The following is a 21,529-nucleotide window of genomic DNA, read 5'->3' as shown; positions in this document are numbered from 1 at the left end:
ATAGCTCTTTTCATCTCCTGCTTCGCCTGGTACTGTCCTTGACATGCAAGTAGTCCTTAAGATCTAGTTGCATCGGTCCAGTTGCATGATGAGTCCTTCCGAAGATCCTGAAATCCACAGCGATGGTAGCGAAGACAGCGATGATGCCACCGCTCCGAAAGCGAGAACAGTCAGATCTAGTCGAGCATGTATAACCTGCAGACGGATGAAAACAAGATGCGAAATCGACGAAGCCCTAGGCAACGCGTGTAAATTATGCATTCGAGCCCGTCGACAATGCATTATGCAGGATATCCCACGGCGAAGAAAAAGAAAGACCACCGAACGGGTCGCAGATCTCGAGCAGAAAATCAATGCCCTGACCGCACTTCTAAGAGCTAATGAGACGAGTAGCCCAGGAGACCACGGGAAACATCCCACTGTCTGCAGTGATTCTGCTGGAACTTCAGCATCCAACGAGCAGACCTCGGCCAAATCCGATAAGACCCTCATCGCTAAAGCCTTGTCTCGCGGCTTGCTGGATTGGGAGACTGCCTGCAAGGCTTTTGACCGATACAAGGATGAAATGTGTCGCTACTTCCCATTCGTGGTCTTTCCCTCTACCTCAGATGCCATCGCCGTCAAACAGCAACAGCCCCTCCTGTTTTTCGCCGTCATTACGGTTGGCCTCGCGTCCATGCAAACCACGGTCGACGCCGAGCTTTGCGATATGCTCATCAAGGATCTAGCCCTACGTGTCGTGTACAACGGTGAACGGTCTCTTGAGCTTGTTCAGACTTTAATCGTTCACATTACGTTCTACGGCAGGGCTAAAAACATGCGAGACCTCAACTTTAACCAGATGGTGCATATGGCCAGCACAATGGCGCTTGATATAGGCTTGGGCAGACGACCTCATAAATCAAGCTTGACGCAATACAACGATCCGCATCAATTGGAATCACCTGCAGCGCGACGAGCATGGCTAGGGTGCTATTATATGGCGACGAGGTGAGGAAACGGATAATCCTTGTCTGCGGTGGCTGACAAATCCACCCAGTGTTTCCATGTCACTTCGTCACCCTGCATTCGTCCGCTGGTCTGTTTACTCCGAGGAATGCTTGGATGTTCTCTCAGCTGAAGTGCCCGCCTTACCAAGCGATGTGTGGCTATGTGACCTGATACGTCTCCAACGTATCGCTGAAGATGCGTCAGTCACGTTTTCCATGGACGACCCTGGGTCAATAGTCACTCTCCGCGATGTCAAGATTCAATATCAAATACGAGGCTTTCGTCAGCAACTGGACTACTGGCGTCGACATGCAAAAACAGACCTGAACCTCGGTAAGTGACACCTCTGTAACATGCGCACGTTGTGGAGGCAACCCCTGACGGCTAAAAGCCTATGTTCGCCATGTTGCAGCATGCATCGATCTCTTCATCCACGAAATAGCCTTACATCCGGAACATGACATTGATGACCTCCGTTCACCGCTCCGTGCTGCTGCTCCTCCCCCCCCAATTGCAGAAGTCGAGAATATGACATTGAAATTCAAAGACTTGTACTTCATCCCCGCAAGAGTGGAGGCATTGTTTGCTTGCCTTGCTGCAATTCACGAATGCTTTGATGCATTTCTGTCCATGGGATTGCCCTCCCTTTGCAACTTGCCAAACATTTTCTTCGTACGCACTGGTTATGCAGCTCGAGCACTTCGCAAGTTGCTCAACATATGTGATAGCCAAGCGGAGTTTGAAGGGAGATCCCAAATCGATGTCCGAGATTTGAAGTTCGAAGAGTACCTGACTTCAATCATCGATCTGCTCAGGAGAGTCCATACTCAAAACAACTCTGTGGTGGCGAGAGCGTTCTGTTTGGTTCTCTCGCAGATCAAGGCACAAGGGCTAAATTCATCCAGGTTGCTTTCCGCGATGAAGCAAGCAGATAATACTGCAACTACTGGGTCGAGAGTCAGTCCCAGTTCTGCCTCTTCTATGCCTTCGAACGAACGCTTTGACCTCCCCTGCTTACGGACCGACGAGAGACAACAGCCACATCAAACAGAATTTCTTGACTACAGTTCTGTTAACCCGACCGGCGCACCTCCAGCTCAGTCGTCCCATTCTCAGACTTCTCTAGAACCGCACACTCAAACAAAGGATGCGCAGTGGTTACAGAATGATACAGATGACGCTTTTATGAGCGGCATTGATGTCTTGCAGTGGTTCGAACAGGATTTGGCCTTCGATGATCCTGGGGCGTTCGACTATGACGGCCGATTCACGACCGGGCATTGGCAACAATAATATTTCCTCTGGAACAGCGAACATTTGACGACGTCGCAGTTTATCGATCCAGGCTTGCTAGATAATCGTGCAGTTCATCAACAACACTTTCCATCTAATATTGGGCCCATGTCTCACGTCAACAGGGTGCTCGTCTCTCCCAACCCAGCAGGCAACCCGCATAACCAACCTCAAGACTGCAGGGATTGTGCCTCCTACCTACTAGTATCGCCACTCAGAGACTTCAACATTGCCGCGGCCAAATTTTGTAACCTGTCTCACAGTGCTGGCGATTTCCTTTCCTCTTCCTCTGTATCAGCTCCTAGACCGCGCGGTCTGTTTCATGTTGGTTAGGTCTGGTTAGGTCCTTCCGGACAATTTCAGAGACACTGGAGTACTGCCTTTCTGTGTACATGAAGCTTACAAGAAGCTTAAAGATATCAGCATGTTCGCTGAGTCGAAGAACCTTCAGACAGCGCTTCAAATGTGACATGAACCACAGCCGATCTCCTGCGGACCTTGACACATCGACGCCGTAAAAGCACGCCCAAAGGACCAAGCAAACGGCTCCGTGCTCGAAATACTTCATATTGGACAGATTCATCGCTTCCAGAGTCCTTTTTAGCTGCAATGCCAAGGAAGTCGCTGAGGCTGTTCCCCGGAAACGTCCCAGGAGAGTCGACATGTCTGCGATCAAGAGCACCACTCGAACAACATCTTGCACCGGAGAAAGATTTGTCAAGTATGGAAGGCTTAGTAGATGGTAATCGGCACGATGTACCATGCCTGTCGCTATTGCATAGTCTTCGATAGTCGTTCTCTTCAGGAGCCCATACATGGACATTTCTTTCATTAAGATCAGATTCTTCTGCCATGGAATATAGGACAAGATGTGGGGCCCCAATAGCTTCCTTATCACTCGGTTGCTGAAACCCTGAGCCAGATTCGACTAGATTGTTATGGGACAATCATTCATGGCCTTCATGAATTCATCTGACATGACGGTGTTCGCACAAGAAGCTGGCACAAGAATTGGAGGCTCTTGACAGACCGAACAAGCCAAATTTATTGTACTGTGAGAGCTTCAGTCAACAATTGACTGGCAGCAGCAGGTTAGGGACTCACAGCAATGAAGGCAACCTCGCGCAAGGCGAGAGAAACTCCAAGGAAGCACCGTTTTGGAACAACTCTCGCAACGCACGCAAATGCATGCGCACTTCCTTTACGTGGCCTTCTACCAGCTGCCATATTGTCGGTCACAACACGGAAGAGTCTCAACTTGGGCTCACTCACCTCTATTTTGACCAAGAAAATTGTGGTTATCACAATAGATTGGAAGATCTCACGCATCGCTCCATCACCCAAAGTCAATCTCAGATGTTTCAACGCCTGTACCTTGAAAAAGGCAAAATCAATCTTGACTGATCTACTTTCATTATCGTTGCACCGGGGAACCATGTCGTCCGACAACCCATTGCCTCCGAAACGGAAATCTGTGAGGGCTTTGGCCATCATTGCGTTGAACAGGGCGGGGTTCTGTAATGCTAATGGAACAATAAGACTGTTGTGATCAGCCGCTTGCACATCGCTCCAGTAGACCTGTGTGAGATGCGTCGTTGAGACTGGATGGCTCGGTCAGCTCTTTCAGACACAATCCAGACTCTGTCATATTTTTGCTTGAAAGATTCGGTTGAGGGCAAGGCAAGTGAGGATTTGCTTACAATACCTCAGAGGAAATCCCTCTTCCTGTCCAAAGATGTGGAAATCAGAGAGCCAGACGGCATCGGTCTTTTCAACGACAAGAAGGCGTGTCGAAAGCCTTCTGATTCTGGATTTCGGGCAGAAGAAGCTCGATTCTGGTACATGCCTGGCTGATACTCCATACGTTGGACCAAGGTCAGCTTGAGTTCTAGTAGGCCACGGATTTTTCCTGGAGACTCACAGGCATTGTGGCTTAGCGTTTGGCCTTGCTCGTCGGTTTCTTTCTTCCGAACTCACGGCCGAGTTTGTTGTCGCTCTCCTTTGACGGCGAACAACAATCAGCTTTCTCAAGCTCCATTATCAATGGCAAACAGTTCGTGTACCTATATGCTCTCACAAAATCGCTCTGTTCCGTCGCCTTTATGTCGACCCTTATTGCCGACCAAAAAACTTGGAAAATCGTATTTCTCTACCTGAAATCCACAATTCTTCGTCACCTCAGCAGCCGAGCGGTCCTTGCCATGTTCGGCAAGCGGGTTGACCCCTAAATCAGCAGTCTTTCTATATATCGTTTGTGCCTGCACTCCTCCTACTGGCCAGCTTTTGTGGATTGGCCCAATATTGTTGAGGCGAGAGCCTCCAACTCATATCTGGATCTAAATCGCCTCTACTGGGAACAACTTCGGGCGCCTGAGGGAAAATTGTCCCTGCCGATTCTCCTGGCTTCCGCCAGTCACAGACCTCAAGCACAACCGGTACAATTTGGAGGTCCCGATCAACAGACCAACCAGGGGACAGAGGTCAGCGAAACATGTCCCATCTGCCACGAGCCGATCTGCGCTACTGAACAGTCACCCCTGGGCTTCCGTACACAGAGAAGGGTTGCACTGAGTCTTCATATCACCAATGGTCTTGGCGAACCCTGTCTACAGAGTACAGAATCACTGAACAAAGTTCAATTCTGAAAAGGAGAATCACTTGGGAGCCTGGAGTTTGACCGACTTTTAATCTCCAACATCTGCGTCTCAAGCCCTTCATACATGAGTCTAAAATAGTCGCGCTGGGCCCTTGTCTGCCTCAATTCCTCGTTCAAAGCCTCAATACTGCGAAGTGTCTCGCGGAGAAATCGGTTGCGCTTTTCTCGATGTCGGTACTGCGCTGCACGGTTCTGCTGCCTTCGACGCTGATGATTTATGGCCTGATCAGATAAAGAGAGAATTTGGAGTTTTCCGGGTCATAAATACCTCTTTTCTAGTCGAGACTGGGGGCTTCGTGTCTTTCTGGTCGTGTGGTGCCGTCACAGTGAATACAAAATCATTGGAATCCCCATGGATTCTCTGCATGGGTAATTGCTCGAGGTCCCCGGGACTGTAACCAAATACCGAAGCACTAGGAGGGCAGACGCAATATGAGCCTGGAGGTTCGTTGCAGACGCAGTTGACCAGAGTTTCGTCGCCCAAAAGTCTTCCGTGCGGGTGAAATCCCATCTCCATGCTTGGAGTGGCTTGTTGCTGTCCGACCTCTGATGAAAACAGCCAAGCCATGTCGTCCACATTGCTCATCGCGTTGTTGATTGTATGCAGCAATTCTTGTGAGCATGCGTCCATCCTATCTCCGTTCCGCGTCCGTCCACTGTCGTGCTTTGGGGGTAGAAGTATGAGTCGTTCTATGCAGATTTCAGTTAGAGGCCTCCCTTCATGTTACCAGAGCGGAGATGTGTATCGGACAGGGCTAGCTTTCGTCAGAGGCTACTCACATTATAGTCTGTCGGTCCTATGCTGCTCAGAATCTCAGGTGCACGGGCAGAAAGGCACTGAATTTATCCCCCATGTCATGTGGGAGTTTTTGAATGATCTGACCACAGCTGGCGATTTAGACTGCGACGTTTCTACGAAAAGGAGAAATCGGAAGAGATCGTCCATTACATACTCATAGTGGTCCATGGAAGATTCGTTTATGTCTTTCAAAAAATAGGCCCCTATCCAACTTGCCAAATACCGTGTGGCAACCGAAGACGCAGCAGCCTTCGCCACAAGCCTGATGCCTCACTGGGTTTGCTAATAGTACGTTTCCGCGGCACAGGCTCTTTTGCACCCGTGGCCAAAGTACGGCATGTGCCGCTCTGTGGAACCGTATCCAGTCTGATAAGAAGTTCCAGGCTCAGATTGTTGATCTTCAGTGCTCAGCCAAGGTCTAACCGACTTCCACAGCTAAGTCATTTGCTCTCGAACACGAACCCGAGTGTGGCTTGAACGCCAGGCCAGAAAGGATTGAGGGGGTTGTGGGCCACTGTGGCGAATCGGTAATGCTGGCAGCTTTGTCCAGCCTTGCCAACCCTCGCCGTTGCACTTGGCCAACGGACCAAGACCCTCAATCTGGACAGGTTGCCAAGGCACAACCTATACAAGCAGTCTGAGAGCGGACCGTGAATATGTATAGAGAGAATCCGGCTAGGCTACAGGCATGGATAGGTCTATGACCTATCGGTAGAGCGGTTCCCGTTGTAGGCCAAAGTCATATAAACAGGGAAAGCCCTATATCAGGTTACGTAACAAACTCCGGCAACCTGACAAAGACATATACCTGAAAAGGTTAGCTTAGCCTTTCAAACACGGAAAGGGCCCCATAGCGACGCGGTTTCAAAGCCGCTTGACGCCACGTCCTGCCTACCTACACTCAGGCATAACTGTTGATCTCCCCCCATTCAAGCCATGGTGTCGGGTGCCTAAAAGTCTCCAACCAGACCACCACATCCGCAGCCGTCCATCAATGAACTGAGGATCCACTTTATAGTACTTTTCTCAGGAACTAGGACGGCCCTATCCCCTGATTCTGAGGGCTGACTCAATTCGATCAGTTCGATCCCGCCTTAGTCTTATACGTATATGCATACGTGAAATACCGCTAGGCTTGACAATTACCAGGGATAGTTAACTGCCTCGACACGGCTCCGAACAACGAATGGAGAGTCTGAGACGCATCTTGTTCGTCCGCGAAGGTCCCAGAACTCGGCTCACCATCATCCAGTGGTTGGCATTGTTATCCTCCTAGCTCCTCTCACACACCAGTCGGTGCAGGATAGACCATCTCCGAGAAGGGGAACGTTCCCCCCTCCCTGAGGGCAACTACCTCGTCCCACACCTCCCTGTGTTGTTTGTCGTCCTGATACTCATGCCATATGACCTGTTTGAGGCTTGCCTTCATGATTTCCCAGGAATGGATTCCCAAATCTGCGGCTGTATCTGCAAGCTGGCTTATGAACCATTTGTGCTGGGCCGGCCCGAAGGGACAGGTACCACCGACGGAAAGGAGCCACAGGAGTAATTTTGTACTGACTCCACGGTTTTTGGTCAAGGGGCGGAGCGTAGTGAGCAGCTTGTGCTGGGCTGTGCTCACCAGGAGAGACGGGTCGGGCTGGTGGCCACACCACTGGGCAAAGACGTGGATGATCAGGGCGTGGCCACATGCTGCTGTGATGGTACCCTCATAGCTGCCTAGCAGCGGGTCTGGGATCGGTAGGGTGAGCAGACGCTGCAAGGTGGCGCATAGGAATGTCAACACCTCTTGGTATTCTTGGGCGGAGCTACAGTCCTGCGCGGTCTGATAGGTCGTGGCGAGCATGCGGATGTTCAGCATGAGCTCAGAGTACTCCCTCAAGACGCCGTGGGCCTGGAAATCTATTAGACTCGGGTTCGAGAGCTCTACACCGGCACCGGGGCCGAGGAGAGACCGGCCTACTCGCAGGCTTGGGTAGAACCATGGAGGGCGCTGCACGACTATCTGTGCGTCGCAGGATGGGAACTCGACATCCGCCGTGGCGACGAAGATACTTGACCATGAAACATCAGTTTCGGGGGATGTTATGTGGCTGAATCGTGAGTAGACCTACCAAAAGAGCATATTTGCGATGGTCGGGTTTGAGATGCGAATTGCCTCTAAACCGCCTCGGATCTCAAGCATCTGTTTCAGCCCAGTCACATGAATACGGGAGAGGCGTAGACTGCCCTTTTCATGCTGCCTGGTTTGTAAGCTCCTCCCTTTGGCGCACAGTCTCTTATACAGGATCAGAAACATACCTCTATGACCGCGACTCCTGCGACGGCCGCCAAAGTTTCGTCCGAGACACAGTCCGGAAACGGTTCGTTGATCCTGTTTTGTATCAGGGTCATGCAGATCTTGGAGAGCCGTATGCACCTCACTCGTTCCCTTGGCGGCAAGTGCTGTTCCAGCCGAAAGGCGCTGACCAGTAGCGTGACGTGGAACAGCGCTGTGTCCTTTGTTATCAAAGGGGCGAAAAATTCGACCACGGGGTTGAGAGTCGGAGTGGGATAGTACGGGAAGACGTTGAAGGTTTGGGAGGAGAAATCTTGCAGAGACGGGTCAGGTGCTGCTGCTGCTGCTGCTGCTTGTGATGAGAGATCCGACTCACATGTCCCCATGAGGAGGTTTATGTCGGGTTCAAGTGACGGTGGATGTTGTGTGAAGGGGTCAAATTCTGACGACCCAGACCTGGTGAGGACTAAAGATTCGATATTGGTCTGCTGTTGATGAAAGTTGGGCAGGATAGGCACTGTCTTCGGTGCAATCCTCGGCTTCTCCGTTGCAGGTCTTCTCGTCATCGGTACCTCTGCTGTCAGACTCTGATCCCCGTAGTCACATTTCTGGATATTCGCATAGTGAATGGCACACTTGTCGCAGACGGGACGTTTTTCATCGCACTGTCAACCGTGTTGAGTCGAGGTTTAGCAAAGAAAAACCGGCGGAAATGGCATTTTAGTGACTGACTTACTTTGACTTTTCTCTGTTTACAGTTCTTGCATCCCGTCCGCGATTTTTGATGCGTTCTGCGAGGGGTTGGATATTGAGGTTGGGATTCTGGTAACATTGGAGGAATAGAAGAACAAAGAGATAAATGACTGATGTCGATGTTCGGGTTCGGAATCGTATACCTCGTATGCAGAGGGAATATCGAGGTTCATATACCATGGCCATCTGCAGATCTGTAGGTCATTTTCGGCCGAGATGCTGTGTATTGTCCACCTTTGGAAGAATGTTGGTGCGACTACCTAGCGAGCCAGCTTCGAATCCACGAACGAGGCTGTGATGCCAGGGAGAGAGTTCTAGTCTTCATTGGGGCAGTGGACCCGGCGAGGCTGAAATGAGTCAGCAATTCTGTGCCGAGCCGGACGAGTTGATCCGAACGTGATGGGGCCGGATTGGAAAACTTCCGCGCAACTAAGCATGTAAAGCCACAAGACAAGACGTCCAAGATTCCGCAATCCTGGTATTTGTCAAACTCTGCTTTTTCTTACAAACTATCATTTCTGTCACGTTGGAGAGATAATATGCGTCTTTCTCTCACACGACAGCGTGCTGTCCTCCTCCTACTGGGTACAAGGATCTCTCGTGACAGCTGGACCAAAACTGGGTGCAGAGAGGAGACCACCGTTGTGTTCTGCTCGAGCAATCGTCAAGGTTTAAAGGACCCCAGCCATCTGCGTTTCGACAAGCCTCGTCTGAACCTGCCTGATGTATGTCATTATGGAGCAGCTTTTGCTTGTGCTTCCGCTGGGAAAAGGAGGAGGGATGTGGTGTTGTCCTGATGAATAAAGAAACTGCGACGGGAACGATGCAAATTTGAATACCAGCAAATGACCACCGAAAAGGAGTAAATATTGCCAACCTCTGAGTTCAAATTTCAAGACAGTTTCCTGTCAGATGACAATGGTAGGTATCCCCGGCACTGGAAGGTGGATTCAGCATGTATCGAACATTCCGCCTTGGCTCAGACCTGCCTCACCCTACCTCTCGGCCAACACGGTGAAGTGAATTCTACCCAGGTAACCTTCTCATCTGCTTTGTCCTCATATCGAGTTTCTTTGAAAACTTCTTCACCAGTATTTCCCAACTTCTCTCCCTTCACTATTGAAATTACGAAGAGTCATTCAGCTTCCTCAACAACAACAACAACAGGACAGGCTTCGAGCCTAGACTATCCTCTCTCGCAGTCTCTTCAAATCTGCTCCAGGGAATCTTCCCTCATTCGCGTCGTCCATCTTCGAGCCGTCTCAGTTTCACCTCGATTTGGCCCGCACGGCTTACATCTATGCTCCGATGGCTTGCATCACCCTCCCCAATCATAACAACGCTTTTTCACTGGCGGAGCCTCACATAAAGTCTAAAGACCATGGATATGGTGCTCACGAGTCAGATCCCGAGTACAGAGAAGACGACAATCATGATGTCCTCAAGAAGTGCCTTCACCATCTAGGCCTGGCCAAGAACTACGCGCCGCAGTGGCTTCCCAGAGATGCCTTCAGGGAATTCTATCAAAATTGGTAGGAAGGCTTAAACATGCTGGTGCTCTCTGCATTCCTGTTAACTGACACTGTACAGGAAGGACGGCAGAGTTGAGTCGTTCGGAGTGGATCCCCAATCCATCAAGCCTGTTTTTCTCAGGAATGATGATCAAGAGATCCACATCACCGTTTCTGTCGGCACCCCGTCCGGCGCAGTCACGGACAATGCTCAACTTCTTGGCTACATCCGATTCCAGAGCAAACCGGGGTATCTGGAGTTGACAAACTTCAAAGCCAAGCTTGAGCAGAGATATCTTGACCTCGGGGAGACCACGAAGCGGAATAACAACGCACTTGCAGGAGGGCGCGGCGAGGGTTTCAAGTTGGCGGCGCTTATGATGCGACATAATGGCGACTCCGTCAGGTTTGAAACGAACTCCTTCTGCTGGAACTTCAGCTTCCGTGGGTCTCGCCCGCGTCTTTGTTGTCTGCTGGACAACCCCCCACCCAAAATTAATGCAGGAACAGAGGGCTGAATACACACGACAAGACTCCCGCCTGGTTTGATGAGCTCGCACAGGAGAATTACACCTGGTATGACGACCCGAACGCAAAGAAGGCCATGCTCGCCTTCGGGCGATGATTGGCACTTTGAAGGCGGATGACCCTTGGGATGCTCCCAGAGGTGAAAGTGCACTGGTAGTCTGGTATATGGTCAATCAAAACCTCGTCAACCTCTAATATGTCGATCCTGTTCGGCCTCCTTGCTGCTGTCTGCAACGACGACCGACCTTGGATGCATTGTGTATTGCGTAGCCATTATAAGAACATCGGTATGAGACGATGGGACGGTACCTGATTGTCATGCCACCGCTTATCCTTCCAGGCTTCCCAGGGAATAGATGTTGTCGACACGGGCCCGCGAATGTATTGATCCGCTCTGCAGGATTTGTCCTCTCATGAGGATTTCGATCTATACGCCACTCCCACCCTATAAACGATAACAACACACGCACTCTAGCACAAGTACCTGTACTGGCCTTCCACCAGTCTGTCTCCTCCTCTAAGCCAGAAAGCAACTGCTGGCAGAGAACCATTCTCTCCAGGGGTGCCGAAACAGCTGTCTCCGTCTCTGCCCTGGCAATGGGGCCAACCCCCAGGTGAAGTGCATATTTGTGCATGCTAACACGGGCGTTCTCAAACCGTGTTTGAATATCGCTAAGGGTATGCCAGAGTCTTGTTCGTGTTCGGCCAAGTGTTTCTGAAGGTGGTCTGGGGGCGTTTGGGTCTCCTGGTTGTGTTTCTTTTGGTTGTTCGTGCCGCCGGCTCAACTCGAGAGAACCATGTTCCACCTAAACAATATATATATTGTCCTGGGGAGATGGCACCCTCGAGTTCCAGGCATCTTTGTCTCCCAAATTATTAGTTCGGATGGTTGTCGGTCCGGACGCGCACGAATATCGACTTCTCCATCAAGGTTCCAGAAGCCTTCGTTGCCCATAAGTACACGGAGTTCCACCATCTCGGCTCGAGATGGTCAACACCAGTATCGACATTTCAGCGAGGGAGCGCGCAAAGAGATCGATACTATATTAGCCAAACCATAGGGCATCGTCGTCGAAAGCAAACAGCCAGAAAACGTCATACGCGTTTGATGTGGACTTCAACAACAGACAAGAACGTGACGACACGAAAGATCCCCGTTCCCGGTGCCACAAAGAAGCAAAACGGCGCTGATGTTCGTCAAAGTGCTGCTCGCGCACCCTCGTGCTCCTGATCTATCCTTCTGTGCCAGCAATTAAGCCGTTGTTTGTGGACTTCCAGCTAAAAACCCGCTTCGGCGAACTATGGAATGTTGCCAACGGAGTCATCCATATCGAACTTTGTCATGGATGCCGTAAATTGCGCTCTTTCATCTTCGAAACTCAGAGTTAATGCCATTTAATGGACAACAAGAATGAGCAATAAGAGCCGAATCTCACGGGATAGGCTATAGCTAGTCGTGATCTAACCGGATTTCTCAGCGAACGTGCGGATGGAGGCTTTAAACAAGAGAAACTTTCCAGCGGAGCCCTGGAGCCCTGGAGCCCTCTCCTGAGCGGAAAAAATTTCCAAGGAATATGTCAAGAGAATGCCCCGGTCCCGAACAAGGCTACGAAATCGCTTACAAAGGCTTGTTGGCATGGTGGCCCCAGCTCAGCCCCTGTCGATGTTCCACGATTCCGTCTACATTTCATGGCGTGGGAAGCTGCTTTAGTTTCGGCTTCTGCTGCTGTCTGGGCTATGCGAAGCTGGGACAAGGACTACGCAATAGGAGTCTGTTGTCCCTTGGCCCCTAGATGACTTCACTTAGCACGGTCTTTGCGTTCGCCTACTGAAATGGAAACTTGTAGAGCAACTGTTTGGATCATGGCTGAGCGAATGGGTGGGAGACATAAAAGGTCTATCAAGTCAGGTTTCTATAACAGCTAGCTGTAATCAAGCCATCCAAGACAGGGGAACAGATAACAACAAAAAGCAGTCCCATCCAGTCATCCAGTCATCCGTTCATACATTCTTGCCCCATCAGCCCCAAGCCGAACGAGCGGTCCCTCTTTCCTCGATCGATCCCAGCCCAGGAACCCAGAATTTTCCCAGCCCGGGAGCCATGTATTTTGTTAACCGGTTCACCAGTCAAGGCTCTCCGACTGTGAAGTATCGGCGCGATCTAATTGTTAGACCAAGCCTCAATGATCCGATCCACTAAACAAAGAGGACTGAAAAACCCCATAGGTATCCAAAACCATAAGGAGAAAAAAAGAACGTCGTTGTAAAATCTCATCTACCACCCCACCTCTGCTGCCGCTGCTGCTGAGATATTCGTGCTCTTCATAGCTCCTTCTTAGGCGGCGGCTCGACGCTCGCGTTCATACCTCCCACGGTGACAGTGAACAGTTTTGGGTCGCCAGCATGAACCTCACCACTCTGATCCGCACCACCGCTCGGCTGCACGTCGTCATAGGGAAACGCATAGCCCTTGCCGTCCAGATTCACCGAGTGCACGATTCGGGAGTAGTGGTTGGTGGTAGGGTCCTTGTAATACAGGTTCTGAGGCGCTGGGAAGGAATCGGAAACGAGCAACGTCGAGCGATTAAACGCCGCTGCCAATCGAGGAATGATGGCGTTTGTTTCGGCGTTTGCGCCCGTTGCGAACGGCCCCGTGGAGCAGCTGAAGATGTCCTGTGTAGAAGGCTTCGTGAAGCTTGAACTGCCGAAACTGAGAGTCGAGTTGTTGTTGTCGACCTTTGCGGAAACAATGCCAAAGCCAGCTTGAGTGTCGATGGACATGGATTGAGGACCGAATTTCTGCCAGACTCGGTTGATATACCCATCATAGTAATTTGAGAACAGCGAAGGGTTGGTCACCATTCCCTGATTTGGCGAGAGGGCACGAAGGTTTCGTCCATTGTGGGTGACAATCAATTTGTCCCAGCCGTTGCCATCGGCGGCATGTTGTGCCCGCAAACCGTTGCAGACTATGTCGAGTCCGTTGGTTGGCATGCCGGAGACGTGCTGGGTGGCGCCGCTCTGGGTCGTGAGTGTCAATGCGATGGGTGGGCCGACAAAATCAACATAGCTGATATTGGCATACAGTTGGTCGCTGTTGAACGTGAACTCGGCAAAGCCCCAATTGGTGTTGATATTGGGGTCGGATGAATTTGTGACTGATGGTTCAACCAGCGCCGGCCCTGGGTTGAGCAGGAATGTCAAAGGTGCGTCAATCGAAAACCAAATGCGCCCTCCGGCTACATGGGGTATTGTCACTGTCACAGTGTTTCCCGGCGCTCCGAGAGCGATGGCACAATTTTGTGGAATGTGCGAGCCAATCGCAGCCGGAGAGCTTGGATAGAATGGAGTTTTCCCATCCGACAAGAGGAGAAACAATGCATTGCCGCGATCAATCGCTTGGCCTGTGATATAAGCGTAGACAGTGCTGGAGGTTGTCTGGTTTTGCAGAGCAATGTTCAAGCTTGGGCCGCCTGCTGGTGGAGACGGATGTGACGCAGGCTTCGTCGCAATTGCAGCTTGAGAACGAGGAGCGGCGGAAGTGTTGCCAAAGCTGGCGCGCCGGATAAACTGTCGAAGGCGCTGCATCGTCACTGGTGGTCAAGAAAAGACGACTTGAATTGGGATGAGGATTGATCGATGTTGAAATATGTTCGAGCTTTATATGGCTTTCCCCAAGAAGAAGAAGGCGACGTCATTTCGCCTCTCAAATGTTTTGATACGGCCTCGAGCACGATTTTCTCTCAAGCCGCCGATAGAAAAGGCAATCATTATGTTCCATTGTCGTCTGATCTTCTTTTGATCCCCATTTGCTAATAGAAAGCCATGGTTCGATTATGGTTTCTCGTTTCAGGGACCCCTTTGACTCCCTTACCACCGAAAACAGCCCTGTCGAGGAACGTGGCACGAACCGAGGCAGGCGTGCTGATCTCAGCCGGGCCCGCATCATTGCCATTGGTTACGTACCTGACTGGCCCAAGTACGGATGATCAAGGTTTTTGATCGCCTGATTCCTGGTTGCACCCTCCGTAGACGCCCTCCCAGCCACACAACGCTGGAGAATGCAACCCGTGACGTGGCCATCATGAGGTTAATTTCCTTTAACTGCGACCGGTCTGGGGGGGAAGACACTTTCGTGCTGGTCAAGGTTGGATTTCCAGTTTTGGTCGCGAGCATCCCGAAACATTGAGAAGAGCGTTTCAAGGGGCCAATCAGTCATAGGTGTCGAGGGATCATGCCCGAAACACGACTTTACTGGCCGTCGACCGCCGGCAAGCTTGTTGGAACATCATACTAAGAAGGTCCAATAACTGGGAAAGACGAACTCTTCCTCAAAGATCTTCCTGATTTGCTCAAGAACGAACTTTTCCACCTTTCCCACATTCTTGAGTACTTGTTTGCCATTCTCCTGTCGTCCAATCTCGCTTTCCACGTGGATTTCCTGCAGAGGTCCAGGCAGCCTGGCGCCTGAACCTGTTGTGCTACCTGATTTCTTACGTTGTTCGTTTGTCACACTTTCTCCGACGAGTGCAGCGGCGTCCTCGGAATCGAGAAAACAAAAGTGCATCTTCTTTTTGACCCAAGCCACTATAGCGACACCATCAAATGTCAGACCGGTGATGGCTAATTTGAGAGGGATTCCAACGAAGCTCGGCATCGGATAGTCAAGTAGTATTTCGGCCGTGAGAGTCATGCGCACGTCCCCAGAATACCTGACTCTGGCCACCACTTGCAGGTCTGACGCCTGCCTGCTCTGGAGCCTAGATGCTGACAAGGATGTCAGTGCATCGAGCGCAGAATCTCTCCGGTCGCCTCCACCAGCGAGCTGTGCTCTGTGAGGCAACTGAGGGGACGAAAGCCCAGACTCTGAACCACGTGGAGAGGAGATGCTGGTTGCGGTGGAAGGTCTAGTAGATGGATCATCGTGACCCGACACGTCTTGACCCACCGGCTTCATGTGCGCTGATCCATGAATAGCCGTCTGATGGGGTATTGCTAAGCGGTGAGAAGGATCATACGACCAGGGCCGAGGACTGAAGGGCGTTCCACTAGCAACTGCTGCCAAGGGAGTTTGAGTCCCAGAAAGACCGCCGCCAGGCAAGTGGAAGTAGTTGAGATTGGATGTGCCGCCTGGGATGCCAGGAGTCGTACTCCGCGGGAAGGGACCCGCAAAAGCCTCGTCGCCTGCGCAGAGACCTTCCTTGGCCGAAACTGAAGGATCAAATTTAGAAAGCTCCGGACCCGTGATGATGTTGGGAATCTGTGGCACCGAACGTGGTTGCTGAGAAGACGAGGCAGGCTCCTGAGGCTCATAGTTGTTCATGCTCTCAGGGCCGTCGTGTTGTATAGAAGCCACTGCAGATTCATCCACAGTTTGATCGGCGTAAACTTCATCCTCCTCTTCATCCTCGTAGAAATCGGGAAGCGGATCACAAATATCCTTGATCTCGATTTCCGGACAAACTGACCCCAGCTCGAACGAATGAACATGGACTGCATTGATGAAGCGAGGAAGGGGGACCTGCTGGAACTTGTCATGCACGAATGCCCGAATTTTCTCGGCGAGGGCAGCGCCATCGGGGCCTGAAGTGATCTTCTCCCATCCGATATCCACAGACATATTGTAGCATCCTCGAAGTTGGAGCGGAGTAGAAAGAGAATGATGGTGTTGTGACTATGACGAGGCTGAACACAGTGGCGAGGCTTGGCATATGACACTCTCGCCATAGGGGCAGAGCGGCCTCACAGCCTCGCGCCCTCTTAATCGGAGATGTCAATGGACTAGAAACATCAATAACATCGTGGCCCAAAAGTCCATTCGCATTACCCAGCATTACCCTCTATGGTTCAGTCCGAACGGGGTTCATATTTAACCCACGAAATATTTACTGCTACAGAAGTTAGGCTGGAACTGGATCGGCTTTGCCGATCCCCGTCAGCCTCAATTGACCAAACATTTTGCCCCGAAAGTAGTATCCTAAGTATGGTTGTCCAAGTCTCAGCTTGAGAGGAGGGGCGAGGCAGGGCTAGCCCGTGAGCTATTGAGGAAGAAGGCTCTCGACTTCGACGACATCGTAAACCACCGTACATTTAAGTTGCAGCCAAAGTCGGATCAACGGTAATTTTGCTTCTGCAGAACAGAGGCGAGAGCATGTTTCTGATGTGCCTTCCCGACCGCTGCTGGGAGATCTTTCGATGTGTCAAAGCGGGGTTCCACCTGAATTCCGAGATTTCAAAGTGTTGATTCACCGCCCGCAGAGAAGATTGAGCGCAAACCCAGAAAAATTGGTAAAGCTGATGAAACATGAAAACCCCCACTCACGACACATTCCTACCTCACAAGGGTCCAGCCGTAAAATTTCTCGTCCCCCCCTGATCTGTTTAGGCTTTCAAGGTGTGCAGCTCCCACTCATCCAGGGTGGCACGTGAAGCGAGGCTGATGGTCTCGAACACAGGTATGCGAATGGCGAGATGGCAACTAATTCCTCCCGTAGCGCAGCAAGATTCTCGCGGTGCTAGAGAAGTTCCGCCTCTGTAAATTGCTGTGCCGCCATTCGTCGATCGCGTGTGGCCAGATTTGCGAGCAGGGTAGCTTTCCCAAAATGGTATGCTACACGCATGCATGGAGGCTGTCCGAAAGATGGGTGGGATCTGGCGGGATGTGTTTCGTACCTCTAGAGATCCTTCTCTTAGACATGTGTGAAGATGGTCCATATCTTTCACCTCCCAGCCAGCTTATGCATACTCTTCAATCCCTGCCTGACCGCCCTTCTCGGACCCCCGTCTATGCGGTAGCGCACAGGAGCCGCGTCGATCGGTCTCCCAGCAGGAGAGGTTGGAAGCGTAGCATGGCGCGGGACGGTCTCGTATAGGGCACGAGATAGAGATGGGAATTTGCTCCAGGAGTGTGAATGAGGTGTAGAGATCACAGGTCACTGCTCACCACCTGCACCAAAGACGCCAAGGAGCGCAGGAAGCAGTGCCAAGCCCACATCGACTTTTCGGATTTCGCCCGCATCAGTTCACCGTCTCTTCTTCATCTCCAAATCATTCATCCTTTCTTCAATGAATCAAGAGTACGGCAGCTTCGTATACCCCAAAAGACATCTTAGATGCCCGCCACACGAGCAGAGGTAAGCCACATATTTGCAGACCACGTCGTCGGGATAATTCTTCCGAGTCCCGGATATTTCTTCGGACTGAAGGAAGCAGAATGTCACAATCCCCCCGTTTTGGCTCTGTACTTGGACGTTACCAACAGGGTTGTGGTAAGGCAAGCAATCTCGCAGCCATGCCTCCGAGAGGCCTAGTTGCTTTTCCGTCGCTTTCCGTGGCACCTTGAGGGAGATCCTGGACTTCCCCAAGTATTGGCACGCCGCGCCTCGTATCACAATCTGGTAGTGTGGGAGCACAATCCAGCTTTCAGGTCGCCACCCACCACGTGCCTCCACAAGTCGAGTGAGATCAATGCTGCCTAAGGCCCAACCAAAGCTCTATTACCAATGAGTTTGACAGCACCCGAGGGTTGCACGCAGAAGGCCACTTTTCTCCTGCAGGTTGGGACTTTTCAAGTCTGAAGGCAGCTTCGAAGGCGCAGAACACGGGCAAATGCATCCAGCAATTCTCCGTCATCAGCATGCGTTACACAGGCAATGTTCGGCCCTGATTATCATGCCACACTAACCGAGGTTAATGACGGTCATTCCCGGGCTTACCTTAGCCTGGAAAGGGATCCACCAGTGACGATGTTCATGTCCTGGTTGGAAAGCCTCGACCATCATGTCCATCGAAACACATTCAAGAACTCACTGTCATGCCTACCGGTTTTATCCGCGATCTACAGGCATTCAATTCGCCGTCGACCCTCCCATGGCGCGAAGGGTAATGGCATACCCTGGACAATACCATATTGACTCGTATCTTTCTGACCTAATCTCGGCATCGTATGAGGAATTGTGGGAGAGGGGAAGTCTATAAGAAAGGCATCCCAGCCCAACGAGCTCCCACGCTTCTCTTTTCCTGTGACCAGGAAGTCCCCCATCTGTCAAAGCCACTTCTTGCCATCCTCCAACCCTGACGAATCAATCACGGGGACCTTTTGATTTCCAATCCATTGACGCCACAGAGGGCATCAAACAGCCTCCGCCAACATAATCTAAGCATAAGTCCGCACGTGTGGCTTCCGGAGTCCCGAGCAACCTTAACAGCGAAATCCGTTGTTGCGTCATTGGAAACAAAGAACTCGACATAAAGAACATCACAACGCTCCTTATTTGCATCATTTTACCTCGAACACCCTCCTTGGATTTTTCCAATCATCAGTTCCTGCCACTTGCACATCCCATTCTATTGGAACATTACGAAACCAGTCGCTACACAGATCCACAATGTCGAGCCCGACCAACAACTTCCTCACCCTCATCCCCACCGCTCACCGCGTCCACATCGTCTCTCCCTTCACTTCGTCCGTCGATAGTGTTGACAGCGACGAATCGCTAGTTCCTGCTCTCCAGAAGACCCGGCGATCTAGCTCCAGCGTCTCCGCAGAATCCAACTCGGCCGCCGAAGAACCCGCTCTGCCATCCGACATTGTCGAGTCTCCTGTTGAGGCAGTCAAGAGCCCCCAGACCGAGCAAGTTGTCACCCACCGGTTTCTGAAATTGGGTAACTAGGTCGTCGAGCTGTACTTCAGTCTCTAAAACCTCGCCCGAACAGTCTCTTTATGTCGTTGATCTACTGGGACATGGAACCATCTTCTAGTCTCATGATGACTTTCCACCACGATTTTACTTTCCGCAGCGATGTTTTAACACTATGATATCATACGGTCACGATCACGGAGTTCTCTCGAAGTGTTTTTCTTAATTATCACAAGGATGCACCGGACGCTACCTTTGGAAAAGGTTCTGCGTTTTGGTCTTAATTGTACGAAGCGCCATGATGTTGTTCTCAAATTGGAAGAAAACCAGGGGGGCACGAGGAGGTGGAGATGGGATTCAACCTAGCCTACAGCCTAGGAGATGAGGGACAGACAATGACGAAAATGGGTTTTCATTGTCGCACGAATGCCAGGTTTCATATATACTTTTTTCGGGAATATGCAGTGTGTATACATTGAAAATGGAACTTTCATACTTCCGAGACTGCTCCTGTCGTCGCCGTGTCGTTGTTGATTGCATTCATCTCCATTCCAGAGCTTCCTCGGTGGGACAGTCCTGGTGACGAATAAACAGGCCCCTGATTGCCATCGGATCTGCGGTCTTTGGACGGGTCGAAGTGCCTGCCTCGCTCCCTACTACTATCACTAGTTTAGTCAATCAGTTAGAGATTGTTGGTCTTTTCCCCACACATCAACGGGAGATGAATTGGATGCCGGACCCAACGCATGCCATGCCCCACTCGGCTATCACTTTCTGAAAGGGAGGCTCATTCAACTAATCAGCTTGCTGACTGACCGACTCGACGGGGTCAACAAATGCGGGGTTGAGATCCCGATTTCGGGTCACCAAGCGCATTCGGGTGGGCAGTGGGATCAGGCAAGGACAGATCGAAGATGGATGGTCAACAACGGTAAAGACGGGTCGATGCCGAAGGGAATTTGATGACCGCGGTTCGGTCGACGAATGGTTCCCGATCACAACCTACGACCTCTGAAGCGAATGTCCAATGCCAGGTCCAAACAACACTCCCTCCAACTCATCTGCCAACTCAAGTGCAAACTCCATTCGATGTAGGTAACGAAGATGATATTGCGCCCAGAGAAGCACCACGCTGTCTAATTGTACAAGGTTGGACTCTCCCCCGCAGCCCCCTCCCCATGAATGCCGTCAAATCTTCACAGACGTCGAGCCCCAGTGTCTCATCAATGTGGATATCCAAGCCTTCGATGACCACGCCGTAAGTACCCAGCCGGTGATGAGGAGTCCACTGGTAGGCCCAGCCCTCCGAGGAGGCCTAGGAGACCTCCGATTTGCCTTTCGGTGAGGAGGTGGAGCGCTAGACACTTTGGTTAGATCTGCTCTTGTACTTCATCAAATTGGGGTTCTCCGGCAGGCGGTAGACGGACCTTTCGGTTGCAGCGCCGAGGGGTTCGCAAAAGGAGTAGCGTTTTCCATGCTCGCGATGAATGGGACCAATACAAGGAGGAAGTGAGACTTCATCTTGAGATCAGACAAGATTCAGATATTGACGGCTTGTCAGCTCGAAGTCGTGTCGAAAAGGTCCAAGGTTGAGTCGACCTTGATATTCCGGAAGAGGCGACTGAGGACTTGAAGGATATAATCATAACCTTACACTTTCATCTTACCATATGCCTCATAACGGCTTGCTTCTGTCTCAGCAACAGACACTTCCCACCGTCGTCACGAGAGGCTGTTTCACATTTGTTCGAGTAGCGTCGGTTCCATGAGTGCAGCGTCCAGTTGCCTCGAACCATTCTCGAAGCCCGATATCCCTGAAACAAAAGGGTAGCACATCGACCGCAGAATCAGATCATTGTAATGCATCGACGCTGAATGACAGGAGCCATAGCTGGAAATATGTTCCCTGTTATGTTGACGAGTTAAATTTCCATCGATTTCATCCATGAACATGACGAAGCAAGCGGGCGAAATCATGCATAATTCAAGATTCCGCCACGAAACCTCGATCTGCTCCGGCAAATGTCACCCCCAACCAAATGGTTATATACCCCGGCATTTGACTGACAGTTGCTGTGACAT

The 21,529-nt window shown here is 51.1% G+C and overlaps 8 protein-coding genes across 8 annotated transcripts; 3 read left to right on the top strand and 5 right to left on the bottom strand.

The window, feature by feature from the left end:
* Nucleotides 1-88: 88 nt before the first annotated feature.
* Z519_12386 (uncharacterized protein) lies at nt 89-2,283 on the top strand (the record flags this gene model as incomplete). The annotated part of the gene is made up of 3 exons (XM_016770092.1): nt 89-990; nt 1,040-1,323; nt 1,382-2,283. The coding sequence occupies 3 exons, from the start codon at nt 89-91 to the stop codon at nt 2,281-2,283; spliced, it is 2,088 nt and encodes a 695-aa protein (XP_016613758.1).
* Nucleotides 2,284-2,584: 301 nt separating this feature from the next.
* Z519_12385 (uncharacterized protein) lies at nt 2,585-3,106 on the bottom strand (the record flags this gene model as incomplete). The annotated part of the gene is made up of 1 exon (XM_016770091.1): nt 2,585-3,106. The coding sequence occupies one exon, from the start codon at nt 3,104-3,106 to the stop codon at nt 2,585-2,587; it is 522 nt and encodes a 173-aa protein (XP_016613757.1).
* Nucleotides 3,107-3,211: 105 nt separating this feature from the next.
* Z519_12384 (uncharacterized protein) lies at nt 3,212-5,525 on the bottom strand (the record flags this gene model as incomplete). The annotated part of the gene is made up of 5 exons (XM_016770090.1): nt 3,212-3,335; nt 3,388-3,503; nt 3,556-3,884; nt 4,966-5,146; nt 5,208-5,525. 5 exons carry the CDS (start codon nt 5,523-5,525, stop codon nt 3,212-3,214), a joined length of 1,068 nt encoding a protein of 355 aa, XP_016613756.1.
* A 1,495-nt stretch (nt 5,526-7,020) lies between these two features.
* Nucleotides 7,021-8,582, bottom strand: Z519_12383 (uncharacterized protein; the record flags this gene model as incomplete). The annotated part of the gene is made up of 3 exons (XM_016770089.1): nt 7,021-7,792; nt 7,853-7,977; nt 8,040-8,582. 3 exons carry the CDS (start codon nt 8,580-8,582, stop codon nt 7,021-7,023), a joined length of 1,440 nt encoding a protein of 479 aa, XP_016613755.1.
* A 1,495-nt stretch (nt 8,583-10,077) lies between these two features.
* On the top strand, nt 10,078-10,905 carry Z519_12382 (uncharacterized protein; the record flags this gene model as incomplete). Its single annotated transcript, XM_016770088.1, has 3 exons — nt 10,078-10,301; nt 10,360-10,686; nt 10,791-10,905. 3 exons carry the CDS (start codon nt 10,078-10,080, stop codon nt 10,903-10,905), a joined length of 666 nt encoding a protein of 221 aa, XP_016613754.1.
* A 2,225-nt stretch (nt 10,906-13,130) lies between these two features.
* Nucleotides 13,131-14,396, bottom strand: Z519_12381 (uncharacterized protein; the record flags this gene model as incomplete). Its single annotated transcript, XM_016770087.1, has 1 exon — nt 13,131-14,396. The coding sequence occupies one exon, from the start codon at nt 14,394-14,396 to the stop codon at nt 13,131-13,133; it is 1,266 nt and encodes a 421-aa protein (XP_016613753.1).
* A 700-nt stretch (nt 14,397-15,096) lies between these two features.
* Nucleotides 15,097-16,428, bottom strand: Z519_12380 (uncharacterized protein; the record flags this gene model as incomplete). The annotated part of the gene is made up of 1 exon (XM_016770086.1): nt 15,097-16,428. The coding sequence occupies one exon, from the start codon at nt 16,426-16,428 to the stop codon at nt 15,097-15,099; it is 1,332 nt and encodes a 443-aa protein (XP_016613752.1).
* Nucleotides 16,429-19,195: 2,767 nt separating this feature from the next.
* Z519_12379 (uncharacterized protein) lies at nt 19,196-19,480 on the top strand (the record flags this gene model as incomplete). The annotated part of the gene is made up of 1 exon (XM_016770085.1): nt 19,196-19,480. The coding sequence occupies one exon, from the start codon at nt 19,196-19,198 to the stop codon at nt 19,478-19,480; it is 285 nt and encodes a 94-aa protein (XP_016613751.1).
* Nucleotides 19,481-21,529: the final 2,049 nt, after the last annotated feature.

Source organism: Cladophialophora bantiana (genome assembly GCF_000835475.1).
Source record: "Cladophialophora bantiana CBS 173.52 unplaced genomic scaffold supercont1.28, whole genome shotgun sequence".
Lineage (NCBI taxonomy): Eukaryota > Fungi > Ascomycota > Eurotiomycetes > Chaetothyriales > Herpotrichiellaceae > Cladophialophora > Cladophialophora bantiana.
This window is presented reverse-complemented; position numbering and strand designations above follow the sequence as displayed.